At 47.7% G+C, this 19838-nt stretch overlaps 1 protein-coding gene across 6 annotated transcripts in view; it reads left to right on the forward strand.

The window, feature by feature from the left end:
- Positions 1-19838, forward strand: part of FYN (FYN proto-oncogene, Src family tyrosine kinase) — a 212155-nt gene that overhangs the window by 174350 nt on the left and 17967 nt on the right. For 5 of the 6 annotated variants that reach the window (XM_046004796.1, XM_046004793.1, XM_046004792.1 and 2 more), the window contains 3 exons: positions 2898-3077; positions 4766-4842; positions 4941-5094. In XM_046004796.1, coding sequence (XP_045860752.1) covers positions 2898-3077; positions 4766-4842; positions 4941-5094 — 411 coding nt within the window. Of the gene's footprint in view, positions 1-349; positions 506-2897; positions 3078-4765; positions 4843-4940; positions 5095-19838 lie in introns of all 6 variants that reach the window. The other variant, XM_046004797.1, reaches the window with a different exon arrangement.

Consider the following 19838-nt stretch of genomic DNA (forward strand, 5'->3'; position numbering starts at 1 on the left):
CATCCAAGATGGAAGGTGAAAAATGAAGACTTCATGGCCTAGAAGAAGGTTTAAATTACTAATAGTGGGGAATTATGCCTTCGATTTGAATTTCAGAATTCCGGAATTTCCAAAAGAGAGGTAGCCGTCAAGATTGGCAGATGGCTCAAATTATGCTGTGATATAAGCCAGAATATAGCATAAGGCATGTTCCAGCCTGCACAAATGCCTTTTGCCTTTCATGTTCAAGTGCAAATGTTTGCCCAGTGCAGTGTCACCCACAGGGCAAGTCACCTTCCATCTTTGCTAGTGCATGCATAATTATGGATTATAAGGACTGTGTTTTCTTTATTAATTCCCTTTCCTGTAGAGAAAGCTGATGGTTTGTGTTTTAACTTAACTGGGATTGCATCGAGTTGTACCCCACAAACTTCTGGATTGGCTAAAGATGCTTGGGAAGTTGCACGTGATTCATTGTTTCTGGAGAAGAAGCTGGGTCAGGGGTGTTTCGCTGAAGTGTGGCTTGGTAAGGCAGAGGGCACATTTCATTTTGGATGCATCTCAGAGCCAATTTAAAAGACCGTTTGGGGCAGAAACATCCACGCAGCCACTGGGACCAAGACATTTAACCTGGCTAGCTAGATGGGCACAGGACATTCAGAATTTGAGAATGTGGCAAAACCACTGCACTTCTCTATCCTTCGTATAGTTAATGAAGGCAGGCACACACAGAACAAGCAACCAGTACGATGAGTCCATTGTTTCCTCTTCCTAAGACCTGGGAAGGTAAGATACTACAGAGGGTTACTATAGGAAAGACCACGGGTTTTTTTGCTCAGTAGGCCTGGGTTTGAATCCTTACTAGCTGATTAACCATGAGCAAGGGGCCAATTTAACCTCTTTGTGCCTTTGTTCCCTCATCTGTAAAATTTGAATGATACCTACTTGTAAGAGTGAGGATTACACGGGACAATGCGCTTAGAGTCCCCGTGTATAGGAGATGCTCAGTAGACACTCCTACTTCCCTTAATTTTGTTGTCTTGTCTGGATCAGGCTGACTGCAGGGGGCCCCTCCCACTGCTTTCATAACACCCTTTGGGCCCTGTTGCAGCTTTGCTTAGAGAAAATCCATAAATTTGGCCCCACCCAAACACATTTGTCAGTGAGACAGATGTTGGTGCTTAGGGAATCCTCCTTCTTTCTTTCTTAGATTCAATTAAAAACAATACAGGTAGGTACCTGTTGCCACATGTCCCTGTCAGTGTTTAGGGTGGTCAGCATTAAAAGATTTAACACAGTGAAAGCACTTGGAACAGAGCCTGGCAAGGACCAAGTGTTACACAGATGTAGATGCAGCAGTGAGGTTAGAGATGGACGCTCGGACATACACATTTGTGTGTGTACGTGTAAGAAACGTATAATAAGTGTGTATAAATATCTTTATACGGCCTTCCTCTCCCTCATCCGCCCAGTTTGTAATTGAAGTTGTGGATGCCAAGGATTTTAATTCAATCAATTACGCAGTCAGGAAGAATCAGACATTATATAAGAATTTATTATCAAACTTTATAATTATCAACTTTGAATCAGTATGCCATACTATTAAGAATCTGTTTCCCACTGAACATAAAACATCATGTTTTGCTCGTTCAGGATCAGGAGGGAATGCCAGTGAGACTAACTGGGTTGTTATTAGAGAAGAAAATCTCTATTTAAAATTTTGGGATGCTAACAGCACTCAAATAAGAAAGACCACTGACAGACTGTCAGATTTTCCATTTATGGTTAGTGGTCAGATGTTTTATAAGATTTGAATGAACTCTTCTTTAAGCCACTGTTCTTTCATAACTTAGATTTTTGTAGGTTGCATGCTGTAATTGTATGAACCATGTCTTGAACAGGGTGACAAAAGTTCACTGAATTTTTTAATTCTAAAATAAATTATATTCAATATAAAAATTTTAATTTAAACCCCTTTTCTAAATAGAAAAGGCATAATCTAGCTTCACAGATTTTTCTCTTTCCCTTAGAGATATAAGTCAAAGTCCTAGGGCTAATAGTGGAATACACATTGAACTTGCATTTTTTTTCTTCCATTCGGGGCTGAAAGATAATCCAGCTCCATTCCTGTATTTTACAGATGAGGCAACCAATGGTCATAAACCAGGCCTGTCTCTGTACCTCCCTGACTTTAACATGTTATGCCTAAATATTTCTGTTCCCTCTCAGCTGCTATTTGATTTTTCCACTCTAAACTGATAGAAGCTATTGTTCTTGTGGCAGACCATCAGTAAACCTGAGGAATTTTCCTTACCTGGTTGAAGTATGGGGCAAGTAGACTGGGAGTTTCTTGCCAATGCTTATCAGCATACTTGTAATCTTACTTCTGTATCAGCTGTTTAAGGACTCAGTCAAGTAGCCGACCTACTGAAGGCAGTTGAAAGTCTGGAGGTAATCTCCAGACATCCTCAATGTGTTGCCATGTTTGTTTGTTTTTAACGGCACACTTCATAAAATGGAACTTAATCTAGTTTCTTCCACTCTATTCACTCTACTACCTAAGGGATAGCTATGGGATGGCTTTGGACATTCGTCTTTGTAAAGAAGTGTCCAGAGCTTTTGGTACTAATTTGTAGTCACGTGGGTGATTACAGAACAGGAAAGCGGCATATATCAAAATAAGAAAAAAGTTGCAAGAATTATAAATCATAATATAGCCATAAGGAAACACATTTTTCCTGTTGAAATATTTGACAGAGTCCTTACATTGGATTGTCCTCATTCAACAAAAAAAAGATACTAAGTTCTTCTAAGTTAAACTCTAACTTTATGCAAGTAGCTATTGATTTAAAATCTTTTTTTTTTCCCCCATCAAAAGAGGATCTTGGATTTAACTTAATATTGTGGGATGTGTGCAGGTACCTGGAACGGAAACACAAAAGTAGCCATAAAGACACTTAAACCAGGCACAATGTCCCCGGAGTCATTCCTTGAGGAGGCACAGATCATGAAGAAGTTGAAACACGACAAGCTGGTCCAGCTGTACGCCGTGGTGTCTGAGGAGCCTATCTACATTGTCACCGAGTACATGAACAAAGGTTGGGCCCTACCTCACAGCTAACCCACAGGGGTCGTTCTGCGGAGGACAGTGGCGGCGCCTGCTTGCTTTTTTCCTAGTTTCTTCAGGAGTCAAGCAGTCCCATCAGTGAAGCACAAATTGTGTGCTCATTAATGAAAACATTTTTTTAAAACAGACCATGACCTTGAGTTTGCCCCCCACGTGCTTATGAAATGCAACACCTTCTGGACGCTGCACATGTCAGGAGTCCCAGCTCCTGGCCATAATGAAAGCATTCATTTTTAATATCAGGGGTGGCATGGGAGGCTATGATCATTTGCTATCACTTCGAATGCCATGGGCTAAATTTTCTTTTTCAGGGCTGAACAGTTAATATCAGACACAGGTCTCTGTGCTCAGTTTAGTCTCCATCTTCTCAGCGCCTTTGTTTTTCCAGCATGCTTCTTAAACATGAGATGGAGAAAGACATGCTTTTAAAGAGCACTTTTTTTTTTTTTTTTTGAAGATTTATTTACGTATTTTAGAGAGAGTACAAGTGGGAGGGGCTGAGGGAGAAGGAGAGAGAGTGTCAGGAGACTCCACGCTGAGCGCAGAGTCTGATGCAGGGCTCTGTCTCAAGACCCCAAGGTCATGACCTGAGCTGAAGCCAAGAGTTGGACTCTCAACTGACTGTGCTGCCCAGGCATCCCAAAGAGCACATTTTATTCTCATTTTCTCCCTGTCTTTCTAATCAAAGCATTATTGCCAGGGATAAGACCAAAGATCACTTTGTTTTGGAAAAATAGACAAAGCAAACAAGAAATAAACTTAAAAGGCAATGCACTGCACATCAGAGGACACCAGTGTAATTTTTCATTTCCACGTACTTTCTTTTTCAATATGTGTGGAATTCTTTTTAACCTGGCAAATGCTTTGTCCTTTGTGTCCAGGGTCATTTGGTAGATAACTTTGTGATTAAAGCACGGAAGCAATCGCGAATGACCATTATGAGCCTCCAGCCTCTGCCAGTGATTGTTTCAGCCCTGGTGTTGGTCCTGAGCTCCTGGACGGCTCCGAACTAGCAGGGGGAGCTACCTGCCCCACTCTGTGTTTCTCAGATATTCTTTCCTTGATTTAAAATCTGTAAATAAGCGAAGCCAGTGATTCTCGAACTTTGCCATGTGTCAGAATCACTCAGGGGGGCTTCTTACAATGCAGGTTTCTGGGCCCAGCTTCCAGAGTTTCTGATTCTGAATCTTGGGTAGAATCTGAGAGCTTGCATCTCTAACAAATTCCCCAAGGGGTGCTATCCAGCTGGTCCCAGAACCACACTTCGGAAACCACAGGGCCGGACAGCATCTTCCCCATGTCCTCCCTGTGGGGCTGCTGGGGAATGAGGCTGAAATGGTGCAACTCCCCACGTGTGCCCACGTGTCCTTCTTTGTGACATAAAAGGAACTGTATTCCATGTATCGTGTGGTTTTTATCAAACCTTTGTTGTCCTTAGAAATGGAGTCACCATTGTTTGTATCTGAAAGATAAAACTGCTGCCTCTCCATACGCAGAGTTTTTTTCTACCCTCCTTTTTTTTGTATAAATCTTCTCTTCATTGACAGCATTATTCATTCAATCACCTCATTAGTTCTAAGAAGAAAACCAAATATCGCCCTTTGTCAGGCATTTTTCTCTTTCAGAATAAATTGAAATGGTTTTATATTTTGTTCACAGGAAGTCTACTTGATTTCTTAAAAGATGGAGAAGGAAGAGCTCTGAAATTACCAAACCTTGTGGATATGGCAGCACAGGTAGGCCTCGTGGCCCTTGGACCCCTGCCTCAGGTTTAGCGCCGTGTAGGTGCATCGAGTCATGGTGTGACGTGTGTCCTGTTCCCTGGTCCCCACAGGTTGCTGCAGGAATGGCTTACATCGAGCGCATGAATTACATCCACAGGGATCTGCGATCAGCAAACATTCTAGTGGGGAATGGACTCATATGCAAGATTGCTGACTTTGGATTGGCCAGATTGATCGAAGACAACGAGTACACAGCAAGACAAGGTGGGCATTTCCATAGGATAGCTTGTGATCACATCCTTGGGGACAGTTACTGCACAGTCCTTCCTCTGTCCTTCCGTGCCCTTCCTCCAGAAAATATTCTTCGGCTGAGGTTTTTCTTCTTGATCTGGCAGGAATCTGGTAGCTCTGCAGGTGGGAGACTGTAGTGGAGTCAATAGACAGACAAGATGTTGCTTTCTGGCGAATGAGTGTCCACCGAGGTGGTCTTCCTGGCTCGTGCTGCCCTCCTCACATCCAGGCCTGGGACGCTTTACTTTTGGGGAACGAGGGCTGTGGAAGGCCAAAAGATAAGTCAGATAATAGCTCGTCATTCCATCGAAGTCTCAGCAGAACACAGAAACACGCTCCCTGGAGAATTTAATAAAGGAGTTACTCATAAAGGCATGGGCAGAGTTAGAAAAACCAACATGGCATAGTGTGAGACCCTAGAGCTAGTAAGAGCTACCCAGTGGGCCAGAGGCCAGAAGGCAGTAGGGAGGGAACCGCCACCAGAGCTAAGAACAAGAGGCCACACAGAGAAAGGCCAGGCATGGATCCGGCAATTTGTACCCAGCTCACTCCTCAGGCCTCCTCCAGATGTCCTGCCCAACCTGGCAGGAAGCCCGAGCTCAGAGGAGCCCACTGGTGAGCTGGGTCCAGAGCCAGGAGAGAGCAGAAAAGGGATCTAGAAGAAGGAGAGAAAATAGCAGTGTCCTCTAAGCAGCCCATCCCCTCCAGATCATCTGCCTCCCTTCTCCCTCCCCCAGAGATTTCTAGAACTCAGACTGTAGATCAAACACATCCCAAACCAGCAGCCACTCCAGTGGGGAGCTTTTTAGCTGCTTTGAGAGTACCCAGTGCCAGGGAGGGAATTCCCAGGGTTATTTTCTACCGTCCTGGATCTGCACACAGCGGTCAGCAGGTAGGTGTGTGGAATATTACAGGGCAATGCTTTCTACTGAGTTTTAGAAGGGCCACCCGAAATTCTGATCCTTTCTTCTTAAATTCTTTCATTTCATGCCTGTTCTTCCCTCATCATTCTCAGCAGGCTCGAGTGAAGGGGGAAATGGTTAAACAAAGACCCTGGCTAGTGCAGATACCGTCCAAATGCTCAGTCACATGTTGGTCAGGCAGCTCGGCTATTTGAATGTTCCCAACACTTCGCAGTTCCTGTCTTGGAGCCAAATGCCCACACCGCCAGCATGCGCGCGCACGCACACACACACACACACACACATGCTATTGCGGAGCCAGATGGCAGGCCATGTCCCTAATCAAAGGCCCACAGGCAGATGCGATTGGCGCTGGTTATCCAGAGAGAAGTGTGGATGTGATTTTGAGTCAAGGTGAGCTGAGAGGGCCTGAGACCTGGCCCTAAAAGAGAGTTCACCCCGTGGCAAACCCATCACATCCCAACCCAGAGATCCAGAGGAGGGGGAGCAGGTGAAGGTTTGGAGACGTGACTATTTGATCCGGGATGGGATGAGATGGGAGTCGGTCTCGGCAGACGGTCGTGAAAGCATCCTTGTGTGCATGAGTAGAGTCCTGGTGCCAGATGGGGCCGTCCAGGATTTGTCCCTCCCCTTCTCCCAGACTGTGGACTCTATAGAATTTGTGGTAACAAATTCTGGCCTTGAACCATCCAGAAGGTTGAAGGGCAGAAACCCAGGATCTGGACAGAGGCACTGTGAACAGAGGCACTGCAGACAGGGCTAGAGGTTTAGTTCGTGGAGTGGGGTCCTTTGGCTGTGGCCCTTTGTGCCTGGCACCGGAGGGGAAGGCATGTGAGAGCCCCTCACCAGTTTCCCTGACGGCCTGATTCTGTGGAGCGGGGCCACACTGGCCACCCTCGGCCCTGGCCGTCACATGCAGTCCTCGTCTCCCACTGGCTGTCCCCATCCCCCTTCTGGTGGCTTCCTCACCCCCACCGTCACTGTCCCACCTGCTGTCCTGACACCTTTTGAAGGATCAGCTTCATACCCTTTGTACGGTGTTTTCTTTGCTTAACTTCCAAACACGCATCCCTCTTAAAACCCTTTTTGCTTCTCTCTTCTCTTTCACAAATATCTTCACATCTGCGCTAAACACTGGAGATAAGTAAGGAGAAGTAAATGATGTCGAGAACTGAACTTGGGGAAAAACAAAGGCTCCAGGATTTGCAAGGAGAATAAAAGAAATGGTCTCTTGCAGGAGAAGGAGAGGAAGGAGCTGGGGCATTTACAGGATACCTACCGAGAGCCAGCCTGAGAGGGTCACTGTGAAGAGTGTGGAGGGAACTGATAGGAATAGACTCAGGGTTTAAGAAACTTATAGTCACAGCTAGGAAAAGCGCCAAGGCGGGATTTGAGTCCAGGTACGGCCAGCACTGTTGCTTCTGCTCTCGTCAGCTGTACTGACTGCCTCTCATCAAGACAGTCATTGCAAAACTAAAAACTAAGATTAGACGTGAGTCCGTTTTTCCCTTTATTTTCTGGGAAAGTCGTTAAGGGGGAGCTTCTGATGTGCACGTGTGAGTGAGTTTGGAAGAGCTTTATTTTCCAGCTCTGGGACAACCCAGCTGTTTATAAAATTCCTCCCAAGGGCCTGGCCTGCCCTGGCCTCTTTACGAGGCAGAAAGGGCCCGGTCGGTGTGTATCTTCTCGTGTGCTCTGCAGATGGCATGCGAGCCGCGTGCTAATGTTCCTGCTGGGATTAACAAGCTCCTCCACACAGCTGGTCCATGTGCTGGCTAATATTTTCAAGTCGGGTTTTATGATACCCACAGGCCACGGCCAGGATCAGTCTTGATCACGGAAGTGTGGGCACTATTGAGAAGCAGGGGCCAAACACAGGTATTTGGGGACAGTTGTTTTTCAACACAGCTGTGGGTTTCCCATCTAAGGGAACACTGAAATGTCTGTCACCATCCCCCTTCCTGCCGGGGGTGGATCCAGCGATATTTCCCAGGGCACAAGGAGAATTGAAATTTGGACATGTGTTAAACAGCCCTTCCTGCAGTCCTTTCCTCCTACCACCCCCTACCCCACTGGACTGTAAGCAGAAGCCGTGTCAGGGAGAAGGTCAAGACCAGGGTCAGAGCCTGTGAGGGTGGTCCTCTGCCAACAGCCTTCTAGAGGCAACTCGAAATTATTTGGTATTGCTCTCTAGTACCTGTACGCCTCCCTCCGTCACAGCAGATCTTCTGAAGTCATAAACACACTGCTAAATTCTGTCCAATCAGGGTGTCCGAGTGATGCCAGCATTAATTATTTTTGAATGCCTTGTCTGGGAAAGGGACTTTGCTAGGAGCTACAGACCTGAGAGTACCTGAGATTGCACTAGAGGTCTGCAAGTGCGCAGAGGGACACACAGAATCGGCGCCGAAGCCACGTAAAACCATTGCCTGGGGCCTTGGCCAAGTTATTGAGCTTTTCTACACCTCAGTTTGCTTCTCTGTAAGGTGGAAATATGTTTTACCTGCTTTGTACTTTAACTTTTGCCAAGATAACAAAAAACAATACATGCAAAGTGCTTAGCACGGTGCCCAGAACATGGCAGGTGGTAAATGCTCCTGTTGTCATCCTGTACAAGACAGTCCTTGGGGAATAAACACGTGCAAGAATGGACTCTAGACCCCATGGAAAGGCTCAAACACTGTGCTGGAAAGGGAGAGAGGAAGCAAAGATAATGTCCACGTAGTCAAATGCCCGTGTCATGAGAACGGACTTGCCAGCAACAGAAATGAGGGAGTCCGGGAAGAAGAGCTCATTTTCAGAGGAAGAGGGTGAGTTTGGCTTTGGGTTTGCTGAACTTGAGGTGGTTGTGGTGGTACACCCCAGTGCAGTGTCCAAGCCCTCACGGGGGGGGGGGGCCGCGGCTGTGGTGCTCACCTCCCAGCACCTCCCCCCACTCCCTGCCTCGCCACTTACGCTGGCCTCTCCCCACCGACTTGCACTTTCTCCTGAGGTCCACCCTCAGCCACTTCTCTACCCCAGCATCAGCAGACGGCCCCAGCCCTGCCTGTGCCGTGGGCACCCCAAGGCTCTGCTGTCTGTCTGTCTGTCTGTCCTCACACGTCCACACCTCACCTCCTCCCATAACCACCAGCAGGGGCAGCTACCACCAGGCCTTTCTCTCTAAGACTCCCAGCGCCTCCAACTGTCAGTTCCTTCAGAGCTCACCCAAACATGCAGGGAACGGGGAGAATTCTTGATCGACTCCGTGTTCTTCTTCATAAGCTTTCAGGAAGCCCAGCACTGACTAGCCCTTGATTTAAACTTAACAAGTTCAGATAGACTTGGCTTGTGGATAAGAACAACTTGCTTTTGTGGACACTTATTTTTTATTTAATCATAACATACATACAATAAAATGAGTAAATCTGGAATGCCCAACTCAGTAAGTTCTTGCACATTGGTTTGCCTCTGAAACCACCTGCGGACGAAGACACAGGGCACTGCCTGCGCCCCAGAAGTCCACCGCCAGCCCCATTCAGCCGGTAGCGCCCGAGCGGGCAGCCACCGTCCCCACCCCTGCCAGCAGAGCTCCTTCTGCTGGCAGTGGAACTTCATAAACACCAGTCCCAGAGTCTCACTGCCTGGTGTCTGGCTTCCCCACCGTCGTGTCTCTGGGCTTCATCCTTGTTGCTGCATGAATTGATTCTTTCCCTTTCGTGGCTGCACCGTGTGCCACTCTGCAAATGCATCGCTTCTCTCTTCCACTGGCATTTCTGATTTGGGACCGTTAGGAATTAGGCTGCCGTGGTGGTAGACAGATGTCCTCCCTATCTCTTGGATAATCGCAGGAATAGAAGCAGTAGGGGCCCCGAGTGGCACAGTCGGTTAAACGTCCGACTCTCGGTTTCAGCTCAAGTCATCACCTCAAGCTCATGAGATCGAGCCCTGTGTGGGCCTCGAGGCTCAGCACAGAGTCTGCTTGAGAGTCTCTCTCCCTCTCCTTCCCCTCCTTCTGCTCATGCTCACTCTCTCTCTCACATAAATACATAAATCTTTAAAGAAAAATTTTAAAAACTGAGCCTGGGTGGCTCAGTTGGTTAAGCATCTGCCTTTGGCTCAGGGCATAATCCCCAGGTCCCGCATAGGGATCCTGCTCAGCGGGGCGTCTGCTTCTTCCTCTCCTTCTGCCCCTCCCCCTGCTTGTGTGTGCGCACGCATGCTCGCTCTCTCTCTCAAATAAATAAATAATCTTTAGAAAAATAAATAAATAAATAGAACCATTAGTCCTACAGACCTCATTAGCATTTGTAGATACTGTCCACCGACTTTGTGGGCATATCTTTAAAGGTCTAGTACGGGGTTACTGTGTTATTTGCTGGTGTGTACCTCCCTTCAGGCTGAGGACAGGACCAGTGAGACTGCGCAGCCTAGGATTCGAAGTTACAAGGCCTGGGTTCAAACTAACTGTATCACTTACAAATCACTTGACTTTTGTGAGCCTCAGTTATAGCATCTGGGAAATGGAGACATGAAAATAATCACCTCCCATAATTAGTGCAGGACTACACGAGCCGTCTGTAAAAGCTCTTTGAGGGTTGTGGAATATAAAAACCATTCCTACTACCTGAAGCTTCTGTGTTTGATGTATATTGTATCTTTCTTACCTAAAAACAAAATGTTAAAAAAAAAAAAAAAAGCCATCTAATCAATAAAGAAGAATCAGTCTTTCCAAAGAGAAAAAAAACCTAACTCGTTGATGATTTTCTGGGCAGCTCCGTTTGGGCAGTCAGTTTGTCTGGGCAGTCACGGCTCTATATTCCCTGCCTGCCCCGAGGGCCCCTCCAACCTGACACAGCCAACCAGAGATGCCAGCAGACTGTCCTTTTTCTCGCACTTGCCTTCTCTGCTGAGAACCGCCCCTGCCTCCAGGTCGCCTCTGTCGCTTTTCCTTTTCTCTTTTGCCAGCTGGGCGTCTGGTGGGGCATTCTCAGCAGTGCCCCTGATGGTCGTGCACGCACATGCGCAAGCACACACACACACACACACACGTGCACGGGCACTGTTGCAGCAATTCTCCCAAGTGTCTGTGGACCCAGTCTCGCTGCTTCTCTAGAGCATTTGGCCTGAAGATCAGCACAGAGCACCTAGTAGGTATTTAACAGATATCTGTTTACGGCAGTGAAAACAGCCCAAATCACTGTCACGTCTGCTTGCTCTTCCCAGGCGTGCTCTCCTGTGCTCTGGGCACCGGGCACAGCTCTCTCCGGGCATGGATACCTTGAGGACGGTTTGCTACAGCAGCACCCCCTGCACACAGTGAGACTGTCTTTGGGGTAATGGGAAGCACAGGAGCTTTGGAGCTAGGAGGTCTGGGTTCAAATCCTGGCTCTGCCACTTCCTTCTCGTGGACTTTGCAGAATCTCTCACCTTGAGGAGCCTCAGCTTTCTCACCCTTGGACGAGGGTTGGTATTGGTCACCTTTCAGGTGGTTGGGAAGATCAGAGAAGAGGTTGTTGGTGTTCGTCAGTCCTTCCTACTGCTCCTGGCAGCACTTAGCTTCACATCGTTCTGGATAGCCAGACCCTACTTTCCTACACGCGCGTGCACACGCACACACACACTCTCTCTCTCTCTGTCTGGATTGGTTAAGAGTACAACACATGAAATCTGATGATCTTGGTGTGAATCTTAGCATCGCTGCTAATTAGCTATAAACTCTGGACAAGTTTCTTTACCTCTCTGAGCCTTCCTCCCCTCCTCCGACAACAGGGATAATAATAGTTCTTTACATCACAGAATTGTTGGATGGCTTTCCTGGGAATGTCTGTAAAGCACTTAATACACAGCAAATGCTGAGCTGATAGCTGTATAGTCATAGTAGTAGTGATAATAATTGCACTACTACTGATCCAGTGGGTTGATCAAGCTGTTTGTGTGTCTCTCACACGCCGTCCCTCCTTGCCCCTCCCATACACGCTTACACACACACACACACACACACACAGAGGCCCCGTTGGTCTGTCCCTAACAGTTCCTAGCCAGGTCACCTGCCTATTTGCCTATTTAACCCTCTCCTCTCCTGATCTGAATCATCACAAAGACAGGAACATAAGAGTCGCTCTGTGTGTTGGTTGGCTTTTTTTTTTTTTAAGGTCTAAGTTAATGACCGGCTTGTTGTTGGGGAAGTAAATGTCAAGGCAATTTAATCTTTGGATCTTGGGAATGTGTGTAGAAACCGGGGCTTCCATGACTTTTTATAAGACCTGCTGTGAGTTTAGGCTTGTGTATTAAATAGAAGAAGAAAAATGCGTCTGTTCAAACACTCCCAGTATTGCAGATTTAGGTTGAATAGATTAGTATCTGGAGGAAAATTCACGTATAAATTAGACTGCGAAGAATTCATAATTGTTGCAGTTTTCATGTTAATTATTTCATGTTAAAAAATTGTTACTGCATAAATTAACACATTCTTTCATGGTGAACATATTTTAGAAAGATTTGTTACTTTAATAACTCTTTGTGTATTAGAAATCCCAGATGCCTGTACTAATTAAATATAATCAGATTTTGGATTCAAAAAGCACAGTAGCCATTTAACACAAACAAGGAGGCAGCTAGGTTGACAAACACAGTCAGGAAGAAGCTATCCCTGTTTCTTTCAAATTCTGAATTTCAGCAATTCAGAACTGTGAATTCAATTTCTGTCCTTCCTTTGTATTACAATGACTGGGGATTATCAGACTCAGAACGCCAGCTTTCCAGCTCAAGGGCTTCTGCAGAATTATTAATCAGCCTCATCCAAGGCCTCTGTAATCCAGTGGCACATCAAGGCTGATCTCGCCCTGAGATGCCCTCCCTCTGCCCCTGTCGGCACATGCGTTTCTTGTTCTCTGTCAACAACAGCATTGCAATTCCCACACAGTGTGCTGTGACCTGAACAGCAAATGTCAGGGAAGGGGAGGTAGGAGGGGAACCCTTTTAATCATTGGACTTAATCTAATTCTTCCCATACTAGAGAAGCAAACCATCCTTTGACGAAAAGCAAACCCTTTCCAAAGCAGCCATTGTTTTAAGTACAGAGCAGGAAACTTGTTTGTTTGGCCTGACCCTCCGGCCCCCAGAGTTTACAGCCTGCCCTGAGGGGCTGTCTGGTGAGAGCCTGGGGAACCTCCGGGGGCAGAACGTCCTGCCCTCAGCCCGGTGGAAGCCAGCCCGCCCGCTGAGTTCGTGGGGTGCCTGCCAGAACCGAGCCTGGTTCTGATCCAGGCTTCCCGGTCCCCAGTTGGGTACACTTCCGTCACTAGGCAGAAAAGCACCTTCATTGGTATTCTGCGGCTTCCCGCTCCGGGCTTCCGTGGCCTTTCCAAAGGGATGCTTTGTTTATCTGCCGAGCCACCCTGGAGCTGCGGGGGCTGGCTTGACCGCCAGGGAGGGTGGGTCATTCTGCCCGGGGAAAGCGAGATGAATTGTGCACACCATCCATTTTCTGCACAGAAAGAACACGCGGAAAGCCAGAGATCACAGTGAAAAGAAAGAGACTTTACCTCACCCCTGCGTACCCCAGACTCTCTTTTAAGATTAAAACTACAGGAAGGAGGTGGACTCACTCCTTCCACACACTGACAGCCCAGGGGAAACAGATGGGACCGCTGTAAGCCCTGATCCCTGACAGCCCGCTCCTCTGAATAGCTTTCCTCTTTATCTGAACTGGGCAGTCACGTGCTCTGCTCCGTGTGGGTGTCTTTCTCCTTTGTGCTGTCTTGGGCAGAGCAATTTGGCGGTTGTTTCTGAATGGTCAAGAGCATGTCCTTGGTCTGTGCCTCCCATGTTTCTTAGTAATCAGCAAGAAGGAAGCAGATGGTCACCCTCTGTGATTTTAAAGTGTGTAAATAGGAACTGCAGACTGCCATCAAACATCAAAACTGTCACTTGGCTTCCTCGTCTTGCTCTGCTGGCAGAAGGAACTCCTTCATTTGCATCATCTGGATAATCAGGGGCAGGCAGTGCTGATGAAAACTGCCCCACATTTGGAAGCCTCCATTTCTTGCAGCTGAAGGAAGGCACACAGCAGCAGCAGGCTGGTCTCCCCCGTGGCACAGGCCGTGTGTGGGGGCAGTTGGAAAAAGCAGCCCCAATGTGGTTATTGCCTTTTGCATATCCTCTCTTCCTTTGATTTCTTGCTGACTCCCACCAAAGCCTCAATATGACCACCAGCTGTTCCCTCGCAGTTCCCCAACCCCAGTGCTTATCCTTTCTGCCCAGCATACTTTGCGGCATGAGGTCAGGCTGAACCAGGCCTGCTGCCCCTTCTGAGGGCGGCTGGATTCCTGGAATAATTTGTGTTAAGCTGCATCCCCAGACACCCATTTACTATTTAGGTTTGAGTCCCCACCACGCTGAACAGCAGTATCCACATGGCTACAAAGCCCGACACACTGCTTTCTTTTCTGTTATTCTGGATGAAAGTCCACAAAGGTAGTGTCCATCCGACTGGGACTGCGAATCAGAATCTTTATTCTGATTTTGCTTCTCTTTTGGCTCTTGGAAAGCTGAAAGGGTCCTTGGTTCTAGAATAGTTCTAGAATAGCTAGCAAGATTCCTCCTTTACCCGCTTCCACCCAAGAAAACCACTTAAACCCCCCACAGTGCAGTCTATAAGCAGAGTCGTCTGGGTGGTTCTTAGATTTCCTTCCTGAAAGGAAGGGGACCAATCCCCATGATTTCGGGAGATGCTAGTGCATTCTGGTCTTTCATGCTTCGGGGAGAGTTCTCTTGGGTTGCCATTGGGAAGGGTGGTGGGGAGACGAGCTGCCAGAGCAGCCTCCCATCACCTGCTGGCTCCCCCACGGATTGCAGAAGTGTCCCAGCTGGCTTTCTGTTCTCCTCCCCATGAGGCTGCACTGCCCTTCCCTGCTCACCTCCTGCCTGCCCTTCCTCAGCTCCAGGATGCCAGGCCTAGTGCCCTGGCTGCAGACTCATCCCCTGTTCTCCCAGGCGGCTGGGTCTTCTGATTCGGTGTTCGATACCCACCGGTGGACCTTGCACCCTTCTCCATGTGGTCCTCCATTCCGGGCCTCCCTTGAGACTTTCTCACCCCCTCTCAGCCTGAGCATCCCTGCCAGGGAGTCGGCCATGCCAGGCTTTGGATCCACACCCCGCTCATCGGTCCTTGCCTGTGTAGTGTGTCCAGGCCCTGCCTCTGGCCCTTGGTTCTTCTCTTCCTTGTCCAAACTTGTTCTTCCTCCACCCACATACCCGATGGGACAGCACTCCTCCTCCTCCTCCTCATTGCCTCCTTCCTTCTCAGATCCCGGCTCACCATGATACATTTCAGATGAAACATCTCGTGACTTCGTTGTGCCCTGTACCTCTCCTTTACTTTTACTCTTAAAACATGGTGCTAAAATCTTATGAACTTAAAAGTAGAAATTTCAACAGAATGCGTCACCAGGAACAACTGGAAAACACACAGTTGTATTACTCCAGACATGTTTGGGAAATTCGAAAGTCATTCCTTTGGCCTAGTGTGAAAAATCTGGGTTTTGCCTTGTGTGGTTTTATTGGGTTTGAAATCATTGTTTTGTTTAAATAACCATAGAGTTCCAGGTCAGGTCAGCTTTGATTTTGCCCCTTCTACAGGATATCCCGTCCTGGTCCTGCCTTGTCGCCCCTCCCCGCCAATGCAGTCAGCTTCCTGTTGTTGGCCTGGTGTGCGATTTCTTTCCCTTTGTTCCACAGGGTAACTTGAAAGTCCAAGCACTGCACATTATTTAATTTTGGATGTAATAATTTGCAGAGTTTGTGGCTTTCTAATTAAAGGGGACCCTGGATGGATCTTTAATTCAGAAAAACAGCGTCTTTTGTTGAGGCGAATGCCCTCCCCCCTTGAAAATGCTATCAGGACACCGCTGTAGTCTCCGTAGGAAGGATTTGGCCGCTTTTATTCCACGCTGGCTTTGCCTCCTCCACCTTGGCCCAGTTTTTTAGCCAGAGGGGATGTTTTCTGAGACAGGACTGTGGAATTGGTCTGGTCACAGGGGAGGAAACAAAGGTTTGACAGCCCAGCACTCCAAGAGCCAATAATGTGAGCTGGCCCCACCCCCAATGATGTGAACTGGCTAACCACCCCCCTTCCCTCCCCACCCCGCACCCCCCAGGCCCGTCTTGGCCTCCGGACGGAGCCCCTCCCAGGAGAACTACAGGGTCACACTGCAGCATTTCAGTGTGGCCACCTCTATCCAGAGCCCTCATTCCCCGTGCGTGTTCTCTTTTCCTCTCTCCCGAGCCCTTTTTTCCCTAAAGTCGGTGCCGCCATCTATTTAGCTGTCTGTTGGGTTTGCCTGTGAGCTCTGTCTCCCCAGCTGCCTGGAAAGGCTTATGGCAGGAAGTGTACCCCCGCTTGGTTTTCTCAGGAGGCCCTCCTCCTGTGCCTGGGGCAAACGAGATGCTCAGTAAGCTGTCAGTAATTGAGGGATGAGCTCCCTGGGTTTTCTTCACGCTCCTTCCCGCTCTCAAAGTTTGGAGAGCCTTGGCTAACCTGACTCGACTCAGTGCCTTTGCGTTACTGTCCAGATAGAATAATGCTTGGCATTTACGCAGCTGTCACAAGGTGCCAGAGGCTTGCTGAACTCCTTACATTATTTATAATTCTCACCACAAGCTTATGAGGGTATCATCGTCTCAGTTTACAGACACGGAGACTGAGGCTGGGGGAGGTTTTAAGTGGTCACCCAGCAAATCGAATGTGCAAGCCCAGATCTACTGACTCGGAGAGCTCCTTTCGTAAATGGCCATCCTGGGCCTTCACAAATGAGCCCTCAATCACAGCACAGCCACGGGGGGGGGGGGGGGGGGGGGCCTTTGCACTGTCACTTAAAAGCATTTTCTCCTTGATTCCTGGCCTCCTCACATGCACAGTGCAGGAGGTAGACGTGGGAGTGGAAGTCTCGGCCATTTTCATTTGACTGTCTCCAATGCGTTGCCATCCTCTTGATGCATGAAGATGCATAAAGTGTGGTGAGTAACCGAATCGAATGAGAACTGTTTCCACTCCAAGCAAAGAAAACAGCTTGCCTGGCCACTAGGGATATAGGACCTCCATTAACTGGAATGGATCCTGGGGGTTGGGATGAACCATCCTGACTTAATGAATTTAACGGGTCTTCCTGTTTTCACTAAAAACCAAGAGCATTCTGTCAGACCATCCCAGAGTATGGTGGGGATGATTTTATTCCTATAACACTAAGAGTGAAAATAATTATTAGTTCATTACACTGCTGTGTGTTCACTCTTTCCTTCTTCTGGTTTGATTAAATCGGTGTAAGGGAAGAGAGTTTGGCCATCACAGAGTTGGACAAATGGCTAGGACGAATTGCCATTAGCCAGTTAAAGATTTGGTGAGCAGCTGCTCTTTCAGCAGCCTTAGGCAAGGGACTGTCAAGGAAGAGAAGTACAGAACATGGTCTCCAACCTCGAAGGATGTACATTCTACTTAAGAAGATAAAAAATATTGCCAGCAGAACTAGCAGAAAGCCATGTTGGGGACTGGGCACAGCAGCAAGGGATATGGTGTTGAAGCTCTTGGTTCAAATCCCAGTTCCAACATTACCACATGTTCTTTGACCTATCATTTTCCCTCTCTGTGTTCACTGCTCTCATGTGGAGGACAGGACTATTACTGGCATCTGCCTCCTGCGTGGAAAGTACTTAGCATAATGCCTGACACTGAGCAAGCACTCAGTATGTACGTAGCTATTGTTATGGCTACTACTGTCGAGCGTTAACCTATGACTTATAAGATTGGCTCCGAGTGCATTGGAGGGGTCAGTGAAGGCTGAAGTAATCACAGATGACTTTGTGAGGAAGGTGGGACTTGAGATGAGTGTAGGCTTCCGCTGAGTAGGTGGAAGGAAAGAAGATGTTTAGAACAAGCTAAGAAGAAGCAGGTCTGGCTTCACCAAGGGCAGAGTACAGGTTCTGGAAAAGTAGACCAGAGGAGAAGATGTGTTTGGGGTTGCAAGAGCTGAAGCTGATTAGATACTTGGGTGTGAAAACCAGGCCGGGGATTTTGCTTTGAGGCAGTGGGGGGCCCACTGTGCGGTTCGCGAGGGGAGCACTGGGGGGCTGGGGTTTAAGTGACCTGTTGGAAGGACAGTGAGCCGAAGGCAGGGCACAGTTCAGGGACAAAGACAGGAGGACTGACCGGGGGGGGGGGGGGGGGGGGGGGGGGGGAAGGACCCAAGACAGGTTTCAGCGAAGAGCTTAAACAAGAAAGGGCAAATGGGAGAGACATGTCAAAGAGAGAAACAGGAAGCCTTGGTGATATGGGGCCCCTGGCCTGCTCAGTCAGTAGAGCATGTGACTCTTGATCTCAGGGTCATGAGCTTGAGCCCCACTTTGGGCACAGAGATTACTTAAAAAAAGAGAGAGAGGGAGAAAAGAAACCTTGATGATAGATTAGCTTGGAGGTTTGAGGAGAGGGAGAAGTTCCAGCTGGCTTTCCCCACTTTGAAACCTGGCAGAATGATGATCCGACCCCCAGAAAAGGGATATTTTTTAAAAATAAAAAGTACTCCATTTTCATCCTAAAATATTCAAGTGAGAATAAGCTTTTTAAGTCAGTCATTTAAGTCATCTGTCATTTAGTAAAATTTTCCACCTAGTACAAGAATCTCCTTCATAATGTCTTATTCATAGTAAGATGACTTAGTAAAATAATGAATTTAGATTCATAGTTGCCACTTTTGAGATAAGGGTGGGACACCCTAGAGGCAAATCAAGGACTGGGACTTCCCAAGAAGAAACGGAGTCTGTGTAGTGTTTCCAGGCCTATTCACATGGAGATGATAGACGGGGTAGTCCTGAGAGAGGGTGTGTCTCCCAGGGGAGTAAGTAGAGAGGAAAGTGTCCCAGCACGGAAGCCTCTCAAGCCTCTCGGACATTCGCAATGAGCAAGGGAAGGATGGAGAAGAGCCTAAAGCAGAGACACAAGAAAGGCTGGAAAGGAAGGACATCAGGGAAGAATAAACTCAGAGAAGATAATTAATTGATTTCTCATAGAAATGCTTGAGCTTTGCAAAGTGTTGGAGTATGCTAAGTTTTACTCCTTTGTTACTGAGATTATTAGTATTATTCATACTGAAAAGTGTGCTAAAATAGCACGGATGTGACTAGGTCCACGAGTTAAACAAACATGATGTCAGGAGTGAAAACAGAAGCATAATCTACCCAATGCTCGTTGCTAAGAGTCACCCATGGGCCTTGAAATGTCATGATGCTTCTCAAGGGTGTTGAAAAGTCAAAATGCTTTACACGTTCTTTCTCATCATAAATCGTTCTCAAGGTAACGATATGTCATCCTCCACACTTGAAAGAGAAGGAGAAAGAGCGAGGTGGGATGTCATCCCGTTCCGCTCACAAGCCCCAGTGGCTTCCCATCACACTTAGGATGGGATCCAAAGACTCTAGTGGGGCTTGCAAAGCCCCATAAAAATCTGTCCTTGTAGCCCATTTCGTTCTTCTTTATAGCATCTGTCACTGCCTGGCATGTATAATGTCTCCTCATCTGTTTCCTCTCCGTCCCAGTCTGAGCTGCAAGCTCCGTGAGAGCCACGGGTTGCACTCACTGCTGCATCCTTAGCACCAGGTACAGTGCCCGGCACGAGTGGGAAATCCAGAAATACTGATGGTAGGAAACGACAGAGAACAAAACCAGCCCGGGGAGTGGGGGCTTGATGCTGCTGTGTGGGCAAACGTTGACAACTGGATATAGTCACAGCCCTTCTCTCTTCCCCTCCCTATAGCCTGGATGAC

This window comes from Meles meles, chromosome 5, assembly GCF_922984935.1.
Source record: "Meles meles chromosome 5, mMelMel3.1 paternal haplotype, whole genome shotgun sequence".
Lineage (NCBI taxonomy): Eukaryota > Metazoa > Chordata > Mammalia > Carnivora > Mustelidae > Meles > Meles meles.